At 52.2% G+C, this 25632-nt stretch overlaps 1 protein-coding gene across 1 annotated transcript in view; it reads right to left on the bottom strand.

Moving 5' to 3' along the window:
- Nucleotides 1–25632, bottom strand: part of CCDC33 (coiled-coil domain containing 33) — a 107415-nt gene that overhangs the window by 5536 nt on the left and 76247 nt on the right. Inside the window, 4 exon segments of the mRNA XM_081547261.1 lie at nt 680–770; nt 866–997; nt 1194–1282; nt 1516–1681. Of these exon segments, the coding sequence (XP_081403387.1) occupies nt 680–770; nt 866–997; nt 1194–1282; nt 1516–1681 (478 nt within the window).

Here is a 25632-nt window from a genome sequence, read left to right as displayed (position 1 = left end):
ATCTCTCACTCAACCGCAGGGTTCCTGAAAGGCGGGCCCAACTTTCATTGTTTGTTAAAGGCCTTCAAAAATGCCCCCCCACTGACACCCCCATGCAGTGGAGGCTGTCACAGGGCTGGGCTTACAGGGGTCCCCGGTGAGGTGGCACAGAAATCCTTTGCTTGAGCTGACCTGATCCCGTGTGACCTGGTTCTTTTCTGCTCATCAGAGCTGCCTTGGATAGGCAGTTCTAGATGGCTTTGGTTAACATCGATGGAGAAAGCAAATCATGGACTTAACCAAAATACTTTTTTTCTGTTTATTTTGTAGAAGCAGATTCTTTGAAGATATAGGGAGATGAGTATATAATTTGTAGGGTCCTGAAGTTAAGAAGTTGGGAACTGCTGCCTGGGAAAGCCCCACTTTGCAGGTAGCCCATCTCTGTTCACTTGAGTCTCAGAGCTGCTTCTGGAAGGTCAGAGCCTCTTTCTAGTGTGGTTCACACACTGTGTCCCCTCCCTTGTGTTCTGAGGGGCTCCCTGGCAGGAGAAGGGAGTTCAGGGGACTTCTGGAAATGCTGAGTGTCTGGATGAATGGGGAACTAGCACCCTCTGGGCAGTTTGAAGGTGCTGCTGACACTGAGAGGCTCCAAGAAGGCAGGGCCTCCAGGGGCGGGACGGCAGCCGGGAAGCAGACTCACACATGCCGGGCTTTCCCTGCGGCTTGTCCTGCAGGGGCTTGCTCCTCTCGCACAGCTTGTCCTCCAGCACTCGCTCCATCTTCTCGATCACCTGGAGGGCGGAGCACAGAGGCTGGGCTGGCCTGGGGACACCACACCTTCCCCTCAGTGGCTGGGTCCGGGCAGCCTGGCCCTTCTGCCACCTGCCTTCTCCTGGTGCCTCACGGTCTCCTCCAGCGCCTTCATCTTCTGCAGCTTGTCCTGGTAGCGCTTCAGCAGCGCAGCCTGTGGCTGCTGAGCCTGGTGTAGGAGGAGCAGCTCCTTTTCTCGATCATTCTTCTGATGGTGGTGGTGGTGGGGGAGAGAAGGGAGAAGAGGGGGGACAGGGGTGCCCTTGGCCCTGAGGGTCCATCCCAGCCCCCTCTGCTCAGTCCTCCACTGCCCTGGCCCCCTGGCCCCTATGTCCCTCTCCCTTCTACTTTCAGACACTCCCTCCCCAGCGCCCTTCCCCTCTGCCCTCCGAGCCCTGGCTTACTCGAATCAGTTCACTCTGCAAACGCTGCACCTTGTCCTTCAGCTTCTTCATGTCCAGCTCACTCAGCCACAGTTTCTGCTTCATGGACTCTGGTGGTGGTGGAGGAGCTGGCTCAGGGAGGAGGCACCTCCCAATTCAAATTCGAATACTTGGGTGGGGGGGCAGGTGTCTCTCAGTCCTGGGGTTTGAGACAGGACTGGACTCTCAATTTCCCACCCTGGAGAGACCCCAGGCTCCTATTGATTAGCCTGTGTCCCACAGAACGCACACCTAGGAGAGGCCCCCACCTCCCTGTTCCCTCGGTGGCCTGCACGCCCCTCACCCAAGTTCTGGGCCTCGTTGGGGCTGGCTGACTCCTCTTCTACCTCCTTCTGGGCCAGCTGGCTCCTCAGCATGCGATTCTCTGCCTCCAGGACGCTTGCCTGTTTCTGCAGTGACAGGATGTCCTCTGCCATCTTCTGCATGGCCCGCCGGTAGTTATTCATCTCCTGCAGACCCCAGAGCTCAGAGCTGAACCCCCAGCCCCACTGCAGCTGCCACCCAACATCGACATTCACACTTGGAGGTCAGTGAGTCACTCCCGAGGCCAAAGAACAGAGAGAATCGCAAGCTGTGCCCTCAAGTCTTAGCAACTCTTTGGAGGGGTGGTCATGACAGGCTCTTCACCCCTCCTGATCAGTGAGAAGAGCTGTGTAAATGTGCTCTTCTGGGGGCTTACATCTTTTCCTGAGATGCCTTCTAGGGGGGACCCAGGCTTCAGACACCAGTGAGGAAGCCCCTGAGCAATGGAGATTTGAAAAGCTCCGGGCCAGCTCTCCAGGGCCTGGCTAAATCAGGGCCATTCTCACCTTCTCCCTTCTCCTTTCTTCCTTCTCTAATCCCTCTTCTTCCTCGTGTCACTGAGAACCCAGGGAAGAATCTGTCTGAAATCTCCCTGATTGCCCCTTGGGAGCTGCCCCTGGGCACCAGCCTTCCAACCAGCCCAGAGGTCATGAAGGGACATGGGGTAAGCCTGGGAGACCTAGATAAGGACTCAGGGTCAGCGCTGGGATCCAGCTATAGCATCCAGGGTATGAGGTGGGGCCAGGATGCCAGGCTCTGTCATTAGGTTAGGAGTAACAGCAATACTAATATCTGGTGTCCATTGAGCACTTACCATGTTCTAGATCAGGCCCACCTCCTTCATTTAGCCTGTGAGAATGGATTCTATTATCATCCTCATCTTACTGACGATGAAGGCAAGGCCCAGAGAGGTGAGCAGCCTGCTCAGTCACAAAACTAATGAGTGGCAGGGTCAGGGTCTGAAATCCAGGCCTGCTGGCCCTTGAATCCTTGTCCTTAAACACTGTGCAATCCTGTCACAATGCCCCCATACAGGGAAACTTCACAATATGTTGAGAAGTGATGAAAACAGGTTACTACAAAGAATTATGATCTCACCTTGGGGAAAAAAATTCATGTTTGCCCTTGTGTGTACATAGGAGAATTCATAGGTTATATTTACAGTATTTGTTTTATAATCAGAAATTCCCTACTGTTATTTACAAACACTTTTGTGAAGGTAGTTTCTTAAATATAAACAGCACAACAAAATAGAAAAGAGAGACTCAAAACGTGAAGCCAGAAAGGTCCACGGAGAGGGAGGAGGTAGGAGCTAGGTTGGGGGTGGAGCAGGAGGAGGGAAGCGAGGCCAGGGGGAGCTTGCTAAGCCCTGGTGGCCTGTGGCCTTCCTGAGATTGTGCAGGCCTTGCAGGCGGGGGGTGGAGGCTCCAGCCAGGAAGGGGCTCCCAAGGCCTCGGGAAGCAGAGCTCGGTCCCCAACTCCCACCTGGGCTCCATGCTGACTTGGGATGTGGCCTGGCTCCCAGTCACTGCCTCCAACCTGTTGCATGGTGGGCCGCTGGCTTCCCAGGGAAGGGTTTCCAGACAGCAGGGGCTCATCAGACACCACTTGTCACCTGCTGCTGTCTAGCCTTCTGGCTAGACTGCCTCTGAATGGTGCCAGCGCTGGACCCATCTCCCCAGCACCTGCCCCAATCAAGTTTCAGGTCTTGGCTCCTGTAGATCTGCCCATCTGGTGCCCTCAGACAGTTGTGTTAACTAGGACACTCAGCCCAGAGACTGCACCCTCACAGGGCTTTATGGCCTGGCCCCAGGCAGAAGCCTAGCTTGGCTACTGACTCACTGAGTGAGCTTGGACAAGCCCCCTCATCTTGCTGAGTCTCAGATTCCTCTGGCAGGAGGAGCATGGAGCTCTTGCAAGCTAAGAGTTCAGGGGCCCTGCCTCAGGCAGGCAGGCCTTGGAGGCAGAAGTTCCCATCCCACCCCATCTCTGTTCTAGTACCAGCTTTTGGTTACAGGTCAGACTCCTTCCTCTTCGTCCTTGCTGCCCTCAGCCTGGCGCCCTTGCTCCCTCCTCTGCTGTGCTCTACATCGTTAATGTATAGCAGCCCCTCGATGGACAGGGGTTTGGGAGGCTCACTAGACAGTCAAGAGGAATCACATATTTTTGGAAAAGGAAATTCATCTCTCCTTTCCCTCCCTAGCCTAGTTCAGGCTCTTCTCATGTCTTCTCTGAACAATTACAGCAGTATGCAAGTGGGTTTCCTTGATTTAGAATTATCTTTTAAAGACAACACAACTCGTCCAAGAAAACAAATTCAAGGATGCCTCACACACTGCAATTTGTGATTTTATTCTAGGAAATGCTCAGTCTCTGGATATAGGCAGTACTTACAAGGAATGACCTAGATTCAATTGTTCTGAGGCAGAGATGTCCACACTGTATTTTTAAGTAAAAAAAAAAAGTAACAATGTGGCAGATTAATATGATCACATCCCAACTGGTATGTGTATGTGTGAATGCACGTGTGCACATATGTGCATGAGTGCATGCATACAGAGGTATAGTAACAGTAGTAACTGCTCAGTTTGGGAAGGAAAAGGAACACTTGCTTAATCTCTGCATTTTTCTAAGAATTTATCCATGTTATTCATCTAATTAAAAATAATTTAAATCGAAATACATTGAGAGCTATACCATGTTCACAGATTGAAAGATGAAATGTTTAAAGAGTTATTCTTCCTTAAACTGATTCATAGAGTCAATGTATTTTCAATTAAGATCATAACACTCTTGTATATGTGGAGAAATAGATGAAGTGGTTCTATGAGAAATAAAAAGAACAAGTATGTCCAAAATACTTTTGAAGAGAAACAGGTGGGAAGACTTGCTCTATCAGCTGTCAAGATTTATGATAAAGCTACAGTAATTAAGACAGGGTAATATAACCGCAAAGTTTGGTAAGCAGGCCAAAGGATGAGAGAGCCCTAATACAGATCAACAGATGTATGGACTCTTAACATATGATGGTGTTACAGGGTGGTAGGGAAAGGATAGTAATTTTAATAAAAGGTGCTGCATCCATTTGATATCTATCTGGAGAAAAGGGAAAATTGACTCCTATTATACACCATAATTAAAAATAAATCCTGATGGACTGTAGATCTAATTGTAAAAGGTAAAACAGTAAAGCCTCCAGGAGACAAGGATAAGAATATCTTTACGAACTTGGGGTAGGGAAAGGTTTTTCAAAACAGGACATCTCAAAAAAAGGGGAGACTTCCCTGGTGGTCCAGTGGTTGAGATGCGGGCCTTCACCACTATGGACCCAGGTTCAATCCCTGGTCAGGGAACTAAGATCCTACAAGTCACACAGTGTGGCAAAAACAAAAAAATCCCAAACCAAAATATGCCAAAAAAGCACAAATCAGGATGGAAAAGACTGATAAATTGGTACATTTAAATTAAGAAATTTTATTCATGTAAATAGATCATTAACAGGGTGAAATGGGCAAGAAAAGTGGAAGAAGATACTTGCAACAAACACAACCAAAGATGAACTCATATTAAGATATAAAAACAACTCCCAGGCTTCCCTGGTGGTTCGGTGGTAAAGAATCCACCTGCCAATGCAAGAGACACAGATTTGATCCCTGGTTCAGAAAGATCCCACATGCTGCAGAGCAACTAAGCCCAAGGGCTCAACTATTGTGCCTGTGCCCTAGATCCTGGGAACCACAACTACTGAAACCCAAGCGCCCTAGAGCTCACGCTCCACAAGAGAAACCACCGCAGTGAGAAACCCGCGAACCACAACTAGAGCGTCGTCCCTCCTCAAAGCAACTAGAGAAAACTCTGCACAGCCACGAGGACCCAGCATAGCCAATGAATACATAAAACATAAATAAATAAAATTATAAAAAAACAACTCCCACAAATCAATAAGAAAAAGACAGGCTATGCAGTAGAATAATGGACAAGAGATTTGAACTGACCCGCAACAAAATAAGCCAATAAGCATCTGAATCGGTGGCCACCCTCATTAGTCCTTTAAAACCAAAAAGATTCTGCTATATACCGCCACATTGACTAAAACAAAAACAAAACAACCCTGACCGTATCAAATGTTGGTGATGATGTAGAACAAGTAGAACTCTCAGTCCCTGCTGGGGGAACGTGAAGTGCCACCATCCTTTCACAGATCTGTTCGGAAACTGGATCCTATTCAAGTTGAACGCCTGCATAGCCTATGATCTGGCAATTATACTCCTGAGCATATACCCCCCCAAAATGCACATGCGAATGCATCAAGAAGCTGGTGTAAGAACATTACTAGCAGTATTATGTGTAATAATCTTAAACTGGAAATAACACAAGTACCCATCGCAGTAGAATGGTGGGAGAGTCATAGATAAGATGCTACACAGCAATACAAATGAATGAATGATGGTCACGGAAAACCACATGGAGGAAGCTCTCAAACTAATTGTGAGCAAAAGAAGTCAGACACAAAATACCTACTCTACAATTCCATATAGATTTTCTCTAAAAGCAAGTAAACTTTAACGAGTTAGAAATCTGGGTATTAGATCCCCTTGGGAAGGTAGAGAGATGACGAGGGCATGAGGGAGCTTCTGGGGTGCCAGCAGTGTTCTTTTTGACTTGTAGGACCTGTAGGGGGTTACATGTGTGTGTTCACCTTGCGATGATTCATCCTTTGAATACATATATGTTTTGCGTGTTTGTTTGAATGGGTGTTGTACTTCACATTAAAAAGTTAAAAACGTTTAATGAATTAAAAAAGAAATGAAATCCTGGTCCAACTTTGGTTAAGTACAGGAAGCCTCCACATTGCCACCCCTTTGGAGATCATCCTGGTTCTCAGCAATAGTGGGTTCCTTTCCAGCCCTGAGTTTTGGATGCTCCCTGTGGGCCCTGGTTCTGGGCCCTGATCACAGCCTCTCCACACTGTGAGGCTTACCCAGTCCTGTCCGGGAGAAATGGCCAGATCTTCTCTACCTCCCTGGCAGGGCCCTCTGAGAGCAAGCAGGCTACACACTGACCTTTGTTGAGGGCCTAAAGGATGCCTCAGAACATCCTATGAGACTCAGATTAATTCAGGTCTCCCATTGCCTGAAAATGTGAAGTGAGCCTTTGCACCCAGACCCTGCTAAAACCTGTGTTCTTTGCACCTACTGGGTTGAGGAATGTTGGGGCTTCACCCAGAGGGAAGAAGATTGAGATCTTGCCTTGACAGTAGCTGAATATGTCTACAGAAATTGAGGGGCACTGATGGGGGAGGTGGCCAGCACAGGCACCAGTGTCCATATGATGTCCCAAGGTCCCAGGGTACCCTCTGTCCCTGATGCCAAGGTTGCCTGGGGTGGAGATGGAAGATGGGCATCCCCAGCCTGCTCCTCAGGGAGCCAGAACTGCGCAGGTTTCCCTGTGTTGGGACAGGTGGGCGTGCAGCCTGCCTAGCACAGTGAGAAAACTGCTGGGCTGATCCCAATTGCTGCTTCACCAGCTTCTCCTTCAGTGGGTCCTGCCCAAGGTAGGGGTGGAGGGAGAGAGGTCTTGGAAGGGAAGAACCATCCTGGAGGCTGGGGTCTGGGCCCCTTAGTTTATGTGTGTGCGGGTGGGGAGGGCTGAGATCATCATGGTTGTGGTTCAGAATGAGCTCCTGAGGTTTGGAGCAGCTTTCTTCCCACTCGGCTTCAGCTTAGAGGCAAAGTCTAAGGCTTGGCATTCAAGGCCTCTTACGAGCCACCCCCTTATGCCCATCAACCCCGCCCTTCCCCTCCAGCACTCTTATCTCCCCCTTCAGATCTCTACTCAGGCTGAACTATTAATATCTACAGAGAACCTCTCCCCCATTTTCACTACCTAATCTTTGATCTTTTATAGTCCACTCAGTAATTTGTAGTCTAAGGGACTGTAAGGAGATCAAACCAGTCAGTCCTAAAGAAAATCAATCCTGAATATTCATTGGAAGGACTGATGCTGAAGCTGAAGCTCTGATACTTTGGCCACCTGATGCGAAGAACTGACTCATTGGAAAAGACTCTGATGCTGGGAAAGATTGACAGCAGGAGAAGGGGACGACAGAGAAGGAGATGGTTAGATGGCATCACTGATTCGATGGACATGGGTTTGAGCAAGTCCGGGAGATGGTGAAGGACAGGGAAGCCTGGCGTGCTGCAGTCCATGGGGTCGAAAAGAGTTGGACATGACTGAGTGAATGAACAACAACAACAGTGATTTGTAATTGCATGAGGACTGGTAGTGTGTGTTCTCTTGAGTGTGCACGTGTGTGCACCTGTGCACGTGTGCGTGGAGGGAGTCCTGGGGAAGGGGCTGTGGCCTTGGCCTACCCCACGGGTCTAATCAGCTATCTCCTCTTCTTATTCCTCTTCTCACCCTTTCTAATACCCTATTACTTCTCACTCAGGAGTCCTGGGGGTAAACAAAGCTCCATTCTTAACACCCTCCTCCTTGACAAAGAAAGAAAGATGAGGTCCAGAGGAAGGGAAAAAAGAAATGGAGAAGGACAGTGTGGCTCCTGCTGAAGTGGGGGGGGGGGCCCTTACATCAGCCACATGGCCGATGGGTTCTTGGGGGCTCCATCCCTTGGAGGTTAGCCCTACTGAGCTTCCACGGGCCCCGCCACCACCCCTAGCCAAGTCTCCCCTGGAGGGGTGGAGAGGGACCTGGCCCTGGATCACCCGCCCTCAGGCTCTACTCTTGCCGGCTCCCTCTGTCCCAGGGGACCCAGAGGGGAGGCAACCTCCTTTTCTCTCCAACTCCACTCAGCCCCACAGCTGAGCCGTGCTTCTAGGCGGCAGCCCTGACCTCTCCCCACAGACTGGGCTGGGCTCCCGGCTCAGGGCCACGTTCTGCGTCACAGCACAGCCTTGAGAAAACCCAGGACACCACGACCCAGATTCTTGCAGTGCGCTGCCCCTCCACTTGCCCCCACCCCCTCCAGCTCCCAGGCTGCTCTGGTGTGGGGGTTGTGGGCAGGACATCAGCCTCACTCCTATCTCTCTGGGCCTGCACATCCTCTAGGGACAAGGACTCTACCTGTGCCTGACCCTGTGTGCCCGCTGTACCCCCCTCACCCGCTGATAACCCCACTGGGACCCCAGCTCTCTGAGCAGCTGAGGTGAGGAGCGCCAGGTGGCCCTGGGTTCACATAACTCCCCTGTACAGGGTGCTGGTGGCCTTTGCTGCACGAACACCTCCTCTCTGGCTCTGGAAGTGTAGTAAGTGTGCTCTGAGCCTCAGTGTCCTCATCTGTGGAATGGGAAAATAGTCCCATCTCAAGCGGTGGCTGTGGAGTCAGGAAGTGTGATGAGGGCCCGCCTGGCTCTGGTATGCAGGCTGCCTGAAGACGCCACATCCCATTTTTGTTTTTTGGCCACATCTTGGCTTGAGGGGTCTCAGTTCCCTGACCAGGGATTGAACCTGGGCCACAGCAGTGAAAGCCTGGGATCCTAACCACTAGGCCACTAGGGAATTCCCTCTGCCTCCCATCTTGGTACCACTTTTGATAACATACAAACTGGATACAAAGTAGAAATCACCTTACACATATAAAGAATGGGTGAGACAATGAGGAATTATTGGACATAGATTAAAAAAAAGTATCTGTGTGATAGCTCTGAGTACCAAGTCCAGAAGGTATGATTATCTGACTGCTCCCATTTTATAGAAGCTGAGGCCCAGCATCCACCTCACCCTCTCTCACCTTTAATAAAGGAGGAGGGGCGGTGGTGATCTTTCGCAAAAGCCTGAAGAGGGCAATGCTTGCCCCTCTCCCCCACAAAGAAGTTTCTTATGGTGGAATCAGAGGCACTTCAGCCACTTGGGGATGTTCAAATATCCCTGTGGCCACAGCCAACTATGTTGACCAAAGTGAAAGTCACTCAGTAGTGTCTGACTCTTTGTGACCCCATGGACTATACAGTCCATGGAATTCTCCAGGCCAGAATACTGGAGTGGGTAGCCTTTCCCTTCTCCAGGGGATCTTCCCAACCCAGGGATTGAACCCAGGTCTCTTGCATTGTAGGTGGATTTTTTACCAGCTGAGCCACAAGAGAAGCCCAAGAATACTGGAGTGGGTAGCCTATCCCTTGTCCAGCAAGTCTTCCTGACCCAGGAATCAAATTGGGGTCTCCTACATTACAGGCAGATTCTTTACCAACTGAACTATCAGGGAAGCCCAGGTACGCCTTATACCTTCATTGTTCAGATGGGGAAACGGAGGCTAGAAGGCGGCAGTGTGCCCAAGGTCACAGAAACTTAGTTATAAAGTCTTGACTGGGAGCAGCTCAGTAAACACCCAGTAAACCAGCACTCGCTGAGTGCCACGTGTGAACTATGCTGGGGCTTCGGAGCCCAGAGGAGCCCAGACTGTTCCAGGCTGTGGTGGGCTCCCCTCTGTACTGAGGAGGTGGCAAGAAGTGCCTGTGATAGAGGGAAACTCAGAGGAGGCTCTTAACCCAGCCTCGGGGCAGGGTAGGACAGGGAGGCTCCCTGGAGGAAGTGATCATCTGAGTTGACTCTTGGGAATGAGCTCTCTGGAGGTGGAGAGAGGGCTCTCCGGACAAAGGAGTATATACCGCTCAGTTGGTCAGTCATGGCTGACTCTTTGGAACCCCATGGACTGTAGCCTGCCAGGCTTCTCTGTCCATGGGATTCTCCAGGCAAGAATACTGGAGTGGTTGCCCTTTCCTCCTCCAGGGGATCTTCCTGGCCCTGGAGATGCAGAGTCTCCTGCATCTCTTGCATTGGCAGGTGGATTCTTTACCATTGAGCCACCTGGGGAGCCCCTGGGCAGAGGAGACGCTGTGGCAAAGACAAGGAGGTGAGAGAGAGTGAGATTAGGAACAAAGCAGATGAGAGCAGGGTGTGGGGAGGAGAGATAGGGGTTCAGCTGGAGAGGTAGCCGGGCAGACAGAAGACAGCATTGAAGGCCAGTCTCAGGGCCTAGGACTCCGTTCTGAAGGCCACGGAAGGGCCTAAGCTGTGGGGCAGGGGTGCCTGTGACAAGACCTCTCAGTATGCTCAGCCCAGAAGACAAATCAGGAGAATGAGGGCTAACAGGAGCGAGCCAGGGGAACTCGTTGGGACCTGTATCAGGGGGAGGCAGTGGGTCTTCAGGGGAGGAGGTACATGCATGGAGTAAGGAGGCTGAGGAGTTGGCCTGAGGTGCGCACAGGCTGGGTGGGAGGTACCTGTGTGGCCTCCAGGTGAAGGTGGTCACAAGCAGCTGATGGGGGTAAGCTTCTAAAGAATCTCAGCTGGAGATAAAGGGGTGGGAAAACAGCCTCCCAGGTGTGATGGAAACCTTGAAGGGAGGAGATTTTCTAGAATCAGAGGAAGTGTAGGGTAGGGAGAGGCGTTCAAGGCCAAAGGAAAAGGGTGGTGGTGGGATTGGAGCCTTCAGGTTCAGGGAAATTGCCAGAGGGGTGGGAGGAAAAGGGGTGGGTGGAGGCTGGCTTGGCTAAGGCCACAGAGCTTAAGAAAGGAGAGGAGATGGCCTTCTGCTTTGGATAATGGCACATGCAGTAATATAGACCAACTTTCCCTGTAGATAACCTACAAAGCTGGATACAAAGTAGAAATCACCTTCTTAAACATATAAAGGACTGGTGTGACAGTAAGGAATTAATGGACATAGGTAAGAGAGGAGGTAGGGGTGGCGTGGAGGAACCCATACAGTAGAATACTATACAGCAATGTAAAAGAGGACCCACAGCACCCAGCAACCATACAGACGACTCTCACACATAAAGCTGAGCAAATGAGCCATACACAAACTCAAACATACATGGCATGATGCTCTTTATAGAATGTTAAAAACCAGGACTGTTAGGCCATAGTGATTAGGGAGGTGTACAGAGGTGTTGATAGTATAAAGAAATAAAGTAAATGGGACTTCTCTGGTGGTCCCGTGGCTGACTTAGCTCTCAGTGCAGGGGCTTGGGTTTGATCCCTGGTCAGGGAACTAGATTCCATGTGCGGCCAACTAAAAATCCTCATCCTCCAGAAAACCCCCTCTCCATCCCTAGGTCTCTTTTCCACCCTGTATCCTCAGCTAAGGATGCCACATACCACAACTAAGACCCAGCGCAGCCAAATAAATATTAAAAGAAGAAGAAAAAGAAGAAGAAGTAGAGTATAAGACATGAGCAGGTCCAGGGGTCACGTCTAGCAGATGAGCAGCACCAGGGGCTTGGGATGCTGGTGATGTTCCATTTCTAGACCTGAGTGGTGGTTTCATGGATGTTTACTTTAAGATAATTTGATTGTGTTTAATTTTTCTGTTCAGCACAATTGTCTCCATCGGGGTTGTATTTCACAATTTGAAAGGGTTTTGATAAAAGGTGAGGTTCACTAGCTTCCCAATCTGCAGAGGGAGCCTCTAGGCGTGACCTCAAGGAAATGGCCCCTGGTGACCTTGGCCAGCACTCTGAGTGCCAGGAGGAGGGTGTGCAGGAGGAGGACAGAGGATGAGAAAGGACAGAGGTAGCTGGGGATATAGAGTGGAAGAGAGACCTGGGGATGGAGAGGGGGTTTTCTGGAGGATGAGGAGACATGCAGGGAGAGGAGTTTAGGGGTCATGGATTGGAGCAGAGGGATTGAAGGGATTGGTGGGGGCTTCATGCTCCAAGGGGAAGGAAGAATTCTGGGGTGTCTGAATCAAAGGTGGCATGGGTGATAGGGCTCTGCAGGGGGTGGAGAGGGTGCAGAGGGTGGGTGGGGAGGCCCAGGGTGGGTGGGTTTGCAGGGCTGGGAATGCACCCTTTCAACTTTGCCCTTCCCTGGGGAACCACCCAACATCTGGGTCCCCAGGCCTCAGGGATCCCTGCCTGGCTGACTGGCAGGCTACCTGCAGTGTGGTTTGCCTTTGAAGCCGGCAGAGGGCACTCGCCTTCCACAGATGCTCTGGCTTCAGCCTGCAGTGGGAACAAGGATGGCCTGAGTGGGCCCCATGCTCTTGAGGAGCATGTCTAGGGGTGCTGTCTTGCTGTCCAGCCCCAGGCACACATGTTCTTCCTCCAAGTAGTCCAGCCTGCCATCTCACACCTCCTGCCCCAGAGCTCTTATCTAGGAGATTCTGCTGAGAACTACCCATGGAGGCCAGAGAGGTGCAGTAATTTACCCGAGGTCACACAGCAAATCCTGATCCTCAGCTGGGACTTCTGTCCTGAGGCAGCCCCAGAGAAAATGATGGAGTTGAGTAGGAAGAGATGGGACTTGTGACAAGAGCCATTTCAAAGCACTGAAGTGGCCCTGACGGAAGTAACACATACACAGCTGACCATTGCGCCAAAGGAAGAGTTGAGAGGGACTTGGATGCAGTTTAAAAAGAGTATGCCACCCCCTCACGCATACACCCCAAAGCCTAAATCTTTACAAGTCCTCTATCCACCCAGGAAGATACACAAAGCCCAGGTTGATCTGTAAGGGTCACGGAGCCTCATGACAGCAGTTCCCCTTTGTTGAACATCTGTCACTGGCCAGGCCCTTTATATACTTTTTCTCTGACCTGAGCGATGAGTCCACAAGGGAGGCATTTTCAGACCCAATTTGCTGAGGAGGAAACTGAGGCCCAGGGTGGGAGAAGCTGAGTGATGTGTTCAAGGTTGCCCCACTCACAGAGGCAGAGCTGCAATTCTACCTGGGGCGCTCTGGGCATTGTTGAGAGAGGCTGCTGTGGAGCCCAGGAAGCCAAGCCTGGGGTAGGGTTACTGAGCTGCCGTCTCCAAGGGGACAGGATGAGATGCCACCCTGCCCTTGACCTTCTCCATTCTCCAAGGACTAGGAGTATCTCCTAAGCAACGTGTCTGCCTGGGGGTAGGTGTGTGTACATTCCCTTCAAACAAGGTGCTTTCGGAACCCTTAGAAGCTGCTTTTTTGAGTCAGAGACAGAAAGATTCCTGCCCACATACCCCCTTATCCTGGTCTGGCCAGGCCTTGGTGTTCCTGGACTCCTACACAAGCAAGGAGGGCTCATTTCTATTCCCTCATAACCCCCCTGCCTTTGTGTGTGTGTGTGTGTGTGTGTGTGTGTGTGTGTGTGTGTGTGTTAAGTCATGTCTGACTCTTCACAACCCTGTGGACTGTAGCTTGCCAGGCTCCGCTGCCCGTGGGATTCTCCACGCCAGAATACTGGAGTGGGTTGCCATTTCCTCCTCCAGCAAACCTTCCCAAGCCAGGGATCAAACCCACGTCTCTTGCATCTCTTGTATTGGCAGGCGGATTTTTCACCATTAGGGCCACTTGGGAAGCCCCCAGCCCCTGAGAAACCAGCTAAGAATGTAGGTATATCCACCTTCCCCTCAGGGATTCCCTCTTCCCCGAAGGGCACAAGGACGGGGCAGCCTCCTCCACTGCTCCTGGCTGACTGGTCTGATCTCTGGAGACTTCTGCAGGCAGGCCTCATGGTTCTCCGCTTCTATTATGTTTGGGTTTTCTTTGTGCTGCCTCAATACACAGCCTACCTCTCTGATCCATGAAAGAGGGCTAACAAGGCCATGCTCCTCTTCTTATTGAATCTAATCTCCCTCCCCGTATAATTGGGTGAGCCTCAGAAACTTTGTAGAATGGCACATTGCAAGGTTCTGGAACTTCTCAGGCCAGGTCATCAGAATCTTCAGAGCTTCCACCCTTCCTCCTGGAAGCCTTGCTGTTCCCCCAGAGAAGAACGTCCACTACCCTGAGGTGACCATGCTGTGAGGAAGCCCAAACAAAGTGTGTGGGAGAGAGATGTCTGTCTGGCCCCAGCCTCCCCGGGCTGGGAAGTCATGGCGGCTGGGAACCCACGTAACATAGATTGAAACCAGGCCTCCCTGTTGTGCCTCGGTCTAGCTCCTGATCCGCAAAACTGAGAATGAAAAAAAGAAGACATTACTGCTTTAAATTTGGGATGCTTATTATGCAGCAACAGGTAACTGGAACCTTCTCCCTGGCCTCTGGAGCCCTCCAATGGCTCCACGTGCCTGCATAATAAGCGTCCAACTCAATTTCAAGGCCATCTGTCACAGCACAACTATATCACCTGGCCACTAAGCTCACCGGCCAGCCTTCCTGGGCTCCTCCCTATCTCTGAAATCTTACTGCTTCTGTCTAGAAGCCATCCTTGACCTCCACCCCCACTCTAGCTTGGCACTCCTTATCCCACCAGTCTCCGCTTAGCTCCTGGAAAGTGTTAGTTGTTTGGTTGTGTCCAACTCTTTGTGACCCCACGGTCTGTCCATGGGATTTCCCAGGCAATGTTCTGGAGTGGGTTGCCATTCCCTTTTCCAGGGGATCTTCCCAACCCAGGGATCGAACCTGGGTCTCCTGCACTGCAGGCAGATTCTTTACAGTGTGAGCTACCAAGGAAGCTCTTAGCTCATGGAAGATCTTGACTTATGGAAGGACCTCTCCTCCTTTCCACAACCTCTGTTGCCATTCTGGGGAAGTAGGGTCAGGAAGACCCCACCACCACCCTGGACTCGGGGCCAAGGACCCTGCCAGATTTGTCATTGATGGGCAGAGCTCCTATAGGTCCCCTCAGGATGTCTGGGAGGTTACTCTTGGTTAATCTGTAGCTTTAAGGGGAAATTAACCACATTTCTTTAAAATGGTAACACTCAATTTGCACAAATTGGTGTGGTTTCTGTAGTTCCTGAGATCAGAAGTCTGAGCAAGAGCTCAGTTCAGGGGAGCTGTCTCAGGGAGGCGTGGGAGAGGACAGAGGTTGTGCCTGACCACAGCAGTCAACAGCAATGCCGAGATGCTGGACCTGACCTGTGTGATTACTTATAGTGTTTTTGTGGTCTTGAACTTTTGCATATGAATCAAAAGCTTTTTCTACCATGCAGAAGTTCTATGCAGAACTTCAAAATTAATCCAATTGTTGGGTTTATGGTCAATTACATATGACCAGTACTTCTTGGTGGATTTCTCCTCTCTGAGGCTCTAACTGGATAGCTCTTAGGAAATTTATTCTAGAAGAAAGAAGTTGTAGTTCTGTCTGAATCATTATTGATCTTACTAGATGGAACCCACTTGGCCAATCAATCATACTGACTCTAAGCAAGATCTTTAAATTTACTCAGGCTTAATCAGAGAAATGACCTAAATTTCAATCAAAGAATACAACTTCTCGATTATTAGGAGGGACCCTCCCTCAGTTATGGGATGGATTTATACAGCTTACATCAGGCCATTATGGCTTAAATTGAAGGGACCCCCCTTCCGTTATGTCAGGGACAATTAAATCATACTAAGGATAATCAGCCTAATAACACTAGGAAATTGGGGCTGGGTGCCTTACGAACAAGGCCAATACATCATTGCCCTTAAAGATAACGAAGGATACTAAACAGATTGAGTCAGCTGACCAGGGATGTACTGGGAAGCATCTAATGGAAGTTCTTGGCTTAATTTCTTACTTACCACCTTATAAAGCCTACTAGTTATATTGGAGGAGGAAATGGCAACCTACTCAAGTATTCTTGCCGGAAGAATTCCACGGACAGAGGAGCCTGGTGGGATATAGTCCATGAGGTCACAGAGTCAGACACACTGAGCAACTAACACTCACTCACATATTATTATATTCTGCCTATTTTACAAGATTATTATTTCTTGTATTCTCCAATGTGTGACAGCTACTGATAAATATGATGACTGGGTGACTTGAAATGACCGACTGGATAAATAGTTCTACATAAGATCAATGATTGCAATAGTGTAATTGCAGATATGGGAAGAAACAACAAGAGGGAATCTTCTCCTGGACCATAACAGATTAGTTAGACATGTCCAGAGACTTTTTGCTGCGGTTAACAGGGCCTAGTCCAGTAATAGTTCATTGAGGGACCCAGCAATGGAATCCCTGCCCGACTCAGCAACGAGCATTTCTACTAAAATTGGTCATGCAACGCCTCCCAAATTTGGTCGAATTTATGACCCAAGTGGCAAAGTGTAAAATAAAGAATGTTTTCCCTCATCCAGTTCCGCGTATAGTACACCCTGAAAGAAATTCAGGGTGAAGATCAGGAATGAGGCACTCTGTGCTCTGGGAAAAACAGAAGAATAAGCCTTAAGATGGCGGAGAAGGCAATGGCACCCCACTCCAGTACTCTTGCCTGGAAAATCCCATGGACGGAGGAGCCTGGTAGGCTACAGTCCATGGGGTCGCTAAGAGTCCGACGACTGAGCGACTTCACTTTCACTTTTCCCTTTAATGCACTGGAGAAGGAAATGGCAACCCACTCCAGTATTCTTGCCTGGAGAATCCCAGGGACGGCGGAGCCTGGTGGGCTGCCATCTCTGGGGTCGCACAGAGTCGGAGACGACTGAAGCGACTTAGCAGCAGCAGCAGCAAGCCTTCAGATAGTTAGGTATATTTCCAGGAGAAAATGGTATGAATCCACAATCTTGCATCTTCCCCTACTTAGAAAAGCACTAAAAACGTTAACTGAGATATCTGTTCCTCGTAACTAAGAGCAGCCTTCTACCGAGATGTGTGCTTGATGGCATGGACGCCTTTCTCCACAGTCACATATGTGCTTACTGATCTCCCCCACTACCTCTCTGAAGGAGATCCATCAGAGCTACAAGAGAGGCTGTCTCCTGAGCTATCGTCCTAAGACCCCAAACAAAACTGAACTCACAGGTCTCAGGTTGTGCAATTTTTTTTTCCAGTTGGTGCCTCCACCCGACACCTCCACACCTCAGATGTCAGCTGAGCCTCCCAAACACAAGCTGCTGCTGCTGCTGCTGCTAAGTCGCTTCAGTCGTGTCCGACTCTGTGCGACCCCATAGACGGCAGCTCACCAGGCTCCGCCGTCCCTAGGATTCTCCAGGCAAGAATACTAGAGTGGGTTGCCATTTCCTTCTCCAATGCATGAAAGGGAAAAGTGAAAGTGAAGTCGCTCAGTCGTGTCCGACTCCTAGCGACCCCATGGGTCTGCAGCCTACCAGGCTCCTCCACCCATGGGATTTTCCAGGCAAGAGTACTGGAGTGGGGTGCCATTGCCTTCTCCACAAACACAAGCAAATCTGTGCAAATTGCAGTTTAAAACGGGTTTCCTGAGGGGGAAGCAGTTGCCTCTTTGTTCAGCCCAAGGTTACAGCAATGAAACAAAAGGAGTGAAATTTCCTTTTCTTCTGTTCTTTCTTTTCCTTCCAGCTGCAGCAGAGATGGCGCCTGGGAAGCTTTTGTGTTCATCACACTGCTTGGAGGGGTGGTGGCAAGGTTTTGGCTGCTGACCCCAGGCTCTGCCTAAGTGGCCCCTGCCTGAGCCAGGCTGGCTAACTGAGCAGAGCCTGGACAATGGAGGGGGGTGGGGCTGGCTTGGGGGAGGGGCTTTCTGGGGGCTGCTCTCTCCCATTTCCATTTCCCTTCCCAGGCCTCCCTGTGGACCTTCAAGTTTCCACTCTGGACCCTCTTTCTCCAGGAAGATCTCCTGGGCCACCTCCATCACACCTCCTTAGGTTTGGAGATCAGAGACCTGCCTCTCCTAGACTCAGCTTGGGGTTGGCCTTTGACCTCAGCCCAGGGAAGTTGAGAGCCAGGCACTCATGGCATTGATGAGCAGACAGATCCCTGTCCTGGCTTTACAGGCTCTGGTTACTCTCCCATAAAGGACGCCTTCCCCTGTGCTCACCTCCTGCCAGCCTCCTCCCTGGTTAGAGCTTTGCTGTCCCTGAGTGCTCCATGTGGGGTGTGAGGAGAGCCCTTGTTGGAGTCCAGAATCTTGGGTTTAAATCTAGCCTCTGCCCAAATCAGCTGTGTGACCCTAAGCAAGACCCTGACCTACTCCAGGTCTCCTATCTGTGGGCTGGAGATATGCTCCCTCATGGGCCTGCTCTGGGTTCTTGCCATGAAGAAATAACAAAAGCTTTGTCTCCTGGGGTCTGAAGGAGAAAGGTGTCCCTATCCCAGGCAAGGCAGGCCCCTTGGCCTAAGGCTGATTCCCCTCTTTTTGGATGACCCCATCTGCCTCTGATGCTGGGTAAGATGGAAGGCAAAAGGAGAAGGGGGAAGCAGAGGACGAGAAGGTTGGATGGCATCACTGACTCAATGGGCATGAATTTGAGCAAATTCCAGGAGATAGTGAAGGACGGGGAGCCTGGCGTGCTGCAGTCCATAGGGTTGCAAAGAGTCTGACGTGACTTAATGACTGAACAATCTGCCTTGCTCTTCACCCTCACTGGCCCTCATGAGCTCTGGTCCTATCAACAAGACCTTCTGGCCTGACTGCCCCAGGCTAGCCCAGCCCCAGCCACTTTCTAGGATATAGGGCTGGACCTCCAAGAGACCAGAGCCAAGCCCTGAGTTAGCAGGACACAGTGGTCACTTTAAGGGGTGTTTCCAGAAGTCCTTCTCTCTTCCCTTTCTGGGTTCCCAGGTGTGGGCTCAGATAGCCTGGGCTGGGCCTGGGAGCCCCACAGAGGTTCCAGTGACCACGGGCATCCCAGTGGCCAGTGGCTGCGGACCTGATCTTCTAGTCCTCCCTCTACCTTGCTCTGGGAATACCTTTATTGGTGGTTGTCAAGCAACACACCCCAACACACCTGGCTGCTAGGTGAGCCAACCCATCCTCCCAGAACCAGTGGTATGGGGGCAGACTTACAGAGAGACTGTCCAGGAGGCCTGGGGCAGCCCGGGGGGCTGGAGGGGATGGAGACTCTGGCTCCCCCATCTTTCCTGCTAGCAGTTCTGTTCCCCAGGATGGGTCCCCAGGGACCGTTGCTACAACAAGTGCCTGCCTGGTGACTGAGCCCTGCCCTGAGCTGGAAGCAGGCAGGCCCAGGGAGCCACTCCCGCTTTGTTCCAGGATGAGGGCATCTGGGTGGGGTGGCTGGAATCAGGCTAGGCTCATTCCTTAGCCAGGGAACTGCAAGGAGATGGCAGGACCTGGAAGGGCTGTGGGGCCAGGAGACCAGGAAATGGGCAAGACTCTGAAGGGCTTCGGCCTTCTGTCTCCCCAACCCCAGTCTCAACACCCTCCCCTGACCTGCCCTCTATGTAGACCTCAGTCCCCTGTTAGTCTCGCCCTCTCATCCCCACTGGTTACCCGGTACCCTCAGGCTCCCCTCTCCTCTTCCCTTTAGCCTCCTCCTATTTCTATCCCTCAGTCTCCCTTCTCTCTGGCCCTTGAACCCTCAGCAGTCCTTCTGCAGTGGTCCAGGCCAGGCTCACTTTTCTCCTGCAGCTGCACAGCAAGGCCTAGGGCCCCAAGCCTGCCCACCAGGCCTTCCCATCTCTGCTGTCCTGATAGTCTGGACAAATTCCTTTCCTGTTAGTTCAGCGGAGACAACATGGGTGGATGTCTTTAAAAGGAACTCCCTGGGAAGCAAATGGAAAACAAACCCAAACAAGGCAGCCCACCACCTAGAAACGGCCTTGGTCTCGAAGGCAAGCCATCTGCTACAACTGCCCTTGGCTTGGGACTGCAGAGACACCCTCCTAGGGCTTGGAGTTGTCTGCCTGGCTTTGCCCCAGCTGAGCTGGGTCCAGCCTGTCTATCCCAGGCAAGCGTGGTCCCAAAGCCTTCTCTGATAGCCCCACCCCTCCATCTGCCCCTAGCAAGATGCCTACATGAAGCTGGGGGTCCATATATATTTGTTCACCTGTTTAATGAATGGATTGAGAAATGTCAGGGGTTTCAGTGGTGGTTCAAGAAGACAGTTCAAGACAGACAGCTTGACCTGTTTCCAAAGCTCCAGCCTGTCTAAGGCACCCCCACCCCCGACTGCTGGGTGCTAGCCCAGGGTTCTGCATGGGTGGGGGCCCCTGTCATTACTGTACGTGGGCTCTTACTCTTTTCCTTGGCAGGACTTATTTCTCATTGAATTTATTTTGAGACCCTGTAGAATTCACTTGTTCTCCATGGAGTTTCTTCTTCTCTGTTATAGGGATATGATATCATAGGGGCAGGCGTGGGGAACGGGATAAACCCCACACAGCTCTGGGGCTCATACCTGAGCTGGCTGGGAGCCGTGGGAAGGCAGTAGGCTTTGTGTTCGCTCAGCACTGTGTTCGAGTCCCACCCTGGGCCTCAGTTTCCTCCTCTGTGAGATGGAGAGTGTGACCACACCCACCTCCCAGAGCTGCTGGGGGGGCAGGGATACTGAGGCTGGGGCAGGGGGGCAGGTAGAGCTCTAAGCAGAGTGCCCGGCATGTGAGCAGCTCTGGAAATGTTATCATCTCCTCTGTGGGACCCCTGGGGGTTCTAACCCTTCTCTAAGGAAATGAGGCTTGTGAGGGATTTGGCCACCCTCTCTGGGCGGCACCAGCCTCTCAGATGGCATCCCAGATATGGGCCTAGACCTTCCAGATCCTGCCCCTCAGCCTCCCTGCAGGGGAAACAGGCTGCTGCCTTCTGCTGTGTCTCCCATCTCCACCCACCTCCATCCCGAGATCCCGGGGCAGAAGCCTGGGATACAGGCAAAGCCAGAGTAACACCCCCTCCCAGCCAGGCCTTAAGCCGCCTGCCCCCTCACTGAGAGGGGCCCTGGGCTCCCATGCCTGCTGTGCTGCCTATCGATTGAATCTGCTCCCATCCTCAGGCGTGCCATGAATTTTTCATCAAAGGCCTGTAGACTTTGGGAAACGCACAATTAGAAGCCCCATCAATAATGCACCATGCAGAGGCATTGCTGAGCTCAGCCAGGCCCCAGACACGGCTGTCTTCTTGCAGGAGTGGAGCCCTCGGGGGTCCATCACTGGACCCAGTAAATGTGGGATGCTGGGAGGTGGGAAGAGGCCGGACTCGAAGACTTGAGCCTGCCCCCTTGAAGCCTCGTCTCAGTCACTTCATCTGTAGAATGGATGCTGAGGAGCCCCCTACTCCTTAAAGCATGGTGAGGCATGGCAGAGAGTTGCTAGGTAAATTCTAGGGTTCTTTGTGTGGCTGGGGGATGTCCTTCCTCTGTGGGTTCCAAGAAAGCAGGGTAAGCACCAGGCTGGGGTGGAGAGGCTGTTGAGGGGAGAAGAGAGAAGCCTGACGGCACTAAGGCAGGGGTTATTCACCCAAGTCTGTGGTCAAGGTCCAATGTGGTCCCGGCCCTGCCCCCTCCAGCCTCAAAGCCCAACTCCGTTTCCATGAGCGCTTCTGTGGCCTCAGAACCAAGGCTGGGGGGAGAACAGAGGCTCTGTTCCATTCTCTTCTGAGCCTTTGCAGTTCTTCCACTGGCAAGATGGAGGCGCCTTCACCCTATCTCTGCAGATCCCTTCTTAAAGAGTCTCCCTCCTGACAAAGCCTTTCTACTCTCCTTGGCGAGAAGGGATGGCAGCTTCCTTTGCTGACTTTCTAGAGCTTGAAACAGACCCGAAGCACTCACCATGGGCAGGCTCTGTTCTAAATACTTTGTAGAGATGAATTTGATTTCATCCCTCTAGGAACCCAGTGAGGCAGCTCCCACTACATCTATTCTACCGAAAGGGGCATTGCAGCAGGAAGCAGTCAAGGAACCTGTCCCAGTGGAGGAGATGGCTCCAGAGTCCACTCTTTTAACCACCTACCCAGACTCTGGGGCTGGCTCTCCTGTCCTCAATTGGCCTTCTGGTCCCCCGAGGCAGGGCTTATGCTCCCTACTTCCTCACGGACTAGGGCTGGGATCTTGCCACTGCAGGGCCTAGGGCTCCCCTGCTCCCAGCTCAGGGGAACTCAGAGCAGGGCCTGAAGGTCTTATAATACCCACCCTGACCTACTCCCCCATTCTCCAGGCTCCAAGTCTGGCTCCAACATTCTGAGGCTGTCCTGAACGCTGCCCTTCCCTGCAATAAGCACATCAACCCACGGGAGAGGAGGAGACTGGGACTGAAGTGGTTTGTCCTGTTGCTTCTGGCGTGTTGCCATATTTCTTTGGGCCCTGCCAAGCTATAGGCCTCTGCTTCAGCCTGGGAGGGGGCTTGTGGGCAACCTGGGCACATGGGCTGTATGGGGCCTCAGACACCAGCACTGGAGGCCTGGCATATGCCAGGGAGTGTGGGTCTCCATTTCTAAAAGCCTCTCCTGGCAGAAATGCCACCAGTGGGTCTGAAATACATATAGAAGCCATGAATCACACGTCCCTCCCCTTCTGCCAGCCAGGCAAATCCCGGCTCCAGGTTCCCAGGCAGGATAAGCTTGGAGCTTTGACAGGGGACTCACTATGATTCTAACACCAACATCTACGTGGGGTTCTTGTGCTGGGCCTGAAGCTGGGTCGGGGTGGGGGAGGAGGGTGGGGAGCTGGGTAGAGCCCCCTCCTTGGGTGCCTCCCTGGTGGTGCACTACACTGGGCCTTAATGAATCTACAGCCCCCTCTGAGACCTCCAGGGTTCTATTAGCAGGCAGCCCAGGGAGAAGGCGGGGCATAGCCCCCCATCTGTGGGGGAGGGTTGAGTACTTCTCTTCTCCAACCTGCGATAAAGACACTAGGTCCATTTAGTCAACACACACCACCCAGCAGCCCCATTTGACCAGGCCTGTACTGCGCACCATGGACACAGATGTGACCAAGGCTTGGGGCTTGTACTGTCCCCGGGGAGCCTGTAGTGGATATGGCAACAAGCAGAGTATGATATGATACACAGAATGGTCAGCGTGTAAGTGGGGGAGCTTCTCAGCCAGCCCTTCCTCACCCCAGGATGCATGCAGGCAGAAGAGTAAAGGGAGAGTATTCCGGAGCTGAAACGAGTTTTGAAGGGTGAGTAGGAGTGTATCAGGTGAGAAAGGAGTGAGGAAGTGTGGGTTCCTGCAGAGGGAGCCACAGGAGCAAAGGAGGGGAGGCGAGAAGCAGCCTGGCATACTGGGTGAAGGGCAGACAGTCCGGATGTGTGCTGAGGAGGAGTGGTGAGAGATGAGGCTGGTGTGGCTGCAGGGCCCAGTCATGGGGACTTTAATGCCAGGCTGGAGTCTAAGCCTATCATAGTCAAGAGAGGTGGGCTAGGGTGGTGCTAGATGTTGGCACCAAGCCTGACGATGAATTTCCCAAGACCTTCAGGTGCTACCCTGGTGGCTCAGATAGTAAAGAATCTGCAATGCAGGAGACCCCAGTTTGATCCCTGGGTCAGGAAGATCCCCTGGAAAAGGGCGGCTACCCACTCCAGTATTCTTGCCTAGAGAATCTTACGGACAGAGGAGCCTGGTGGGCTACAGTACATAGGGTTGCAAAAAGTTGGATGTGACTGAGCGACTAACACTTTCACACTTTTCCCAGGATAAGACCTGGTTGCCTTGTAACCATGCCCAGCGAGCTGCAGAGGGCACCAGAGCCCAGAGAGGGCAGGGAGTTGCCCTGCCTCCCACAGACCTCAGTGGCAGAGCCAGCTTGGCGTTCACAGCTCATCAGGGTTGGGAAAGCCAGGCTGCCTCAGGATCCATGCGGGGGTTGGGCAGGGGGGCTGGAAAACACAGTCTATCAGAGTCGGAAGGACCAAGACCTTCTGGAGGAGAGTGGCCCTGAAGAGGTAGGGCCAGGACGTTGGCCTCTGAGAACCTGGGGATGATGGGGAGCCAGCCTCCAGCAGGCAAACTTAGGGTGCTGCCCCTTCTCTGGGTGGGCCACCTATCCTGACATCTTGGAGCCACCAGGCCAGCCTGACCTCACCTCACAGGAAGCAGACTTGGCCGTGACTTCTCAGCCCCCTCCCACCCTGTGGCTCCGTGATGTCCTTAGAGCAGGAACCTGAAAACCTCAGGTTGTGCCTCTCAGCTCCCCTTGGGGCAGCCAGCCTTCTGGAGGACAGTTTGATCGGAAGGGGAGGACCAAGGCCCTGCTTGGTGGGGGAGGGCTCAGAGGGGGTCTGCAAGGACCTTAGGTCAGGCCCGGCTCATTGGCTCACCAGGGTGAGGGGCTAGAGGTGGGGAAGGAGATGAAGGAAGAGGAAGACTTGGCCCCACCTTCAGGGGTGTGGTTCTAGACTGAGGGAGGGGACAGTGCCCCTGCTTGTGGAGCCCCAGTCTGAGGAGGGAGCCATGGCCCTGCTCGGGAGCACGTCTGGCAGGGAGGCAGGACCCACACACTCCCGATAAGGACACATGAAAAGAACAGATGGTGCCAACAAGTGCAAATTAATTGAGCGAAGCCTGTGTACATAGGTGCAGTGAACAGGCAGGCTGACAGGCCTGGGAGGGATGGAGGGGGGTGGAGGACGGGTGAGAAGCTGTAACGAGCACTTATCGATGTCTCCCTGGGTCTACAGTCGCTAGCGCGGTTATTGACAAAGCCTGTCTATAAATCTCCCAGCCGTGTCTCCAGAAACCTTAATTACGGGGCCTCATTACCCCTCACACCTCTAGGCACAGGGGACCAGCTTGAGCTGTGGTGGCTGCTGACACTGTGGCTGGCCTGTGACAGTGGGTTGAGCCGCTGCAACAAGAGATGTGCAACTGGGATGCCTAGGGGGACACAACTTAGGGTCCCAGGCCCCAAAGAGTGGGCAGAGGTTCAGCCTCCAGACCAAAGGCAGCGGGGTGGAAGAGACTTTGAGGCCAGGGAGCTCAAGGTTCACCTTCCAGTTTTGCCAGTTACTCTTGGCTCTGCCAGGCACTTGGCCACTCTGAGCCTCAGTTTCCTCATCTGTACAATGGGAACAGGGCTGGGGTGAAGACTAAGTGGGCAGTGTCTGTAACAGTTAAGCACTGTGCCTGGCACTGGTGCATGTGCAACACAGCCCTTCCCTCTCCTCTTGGTCACTCTGCTTGAAGTCACCGAGAAAGCAGGCAGCAGCCCCTTGCATGCCAGGAGCTGGCCTGGCACACCCAGCTGGACCTTGGTGTTCTCCTATTGAACATAATTTCACAGCATCATACAAGGCTGCTCTCTGACCAGCAAGACACTCCGTAATCGTGTCTGAACACAGCTGAAACGTGAACATTGCCCAAACCACAAGGGTCACAAGACAGCAGCCTTCCCCGGCTAATACAAGTGCCTGCTGCTTCTTTACCAAGAACAGTTGTAGTCTCGTTGTTCCCTCACCTTCTGGATGAGAATCACTAAAATGCTCGCTTATAGAACTATCCCCCCTCCTGAGAGCATCTGACTGGAGAAAAGCCCTCTGTCCTTGAAGTCTCCCCTGAATCACTCAACGGGAGCC

Source organism: Giraffa tippelskirchi, chromosome 12 (genome assembly GCF_054371585.1).
Source record: "Giraffa tippelskirchi isolate mGirTip1 chromosome 12, T2T-mGirTip1v1.2.pri, whole genome shotgun sequence".
Taxonomy (NCBI): domain Eukaryota; kingdom Metazoa; phylum Chordata; class Mammalia; order Artiodactyla; family Giraffidae; genus Giraffa; species Giraffa tippelskirchi.
This window is presented reverse-complemented; position numbering and strand designations above follow the sequence as displayed.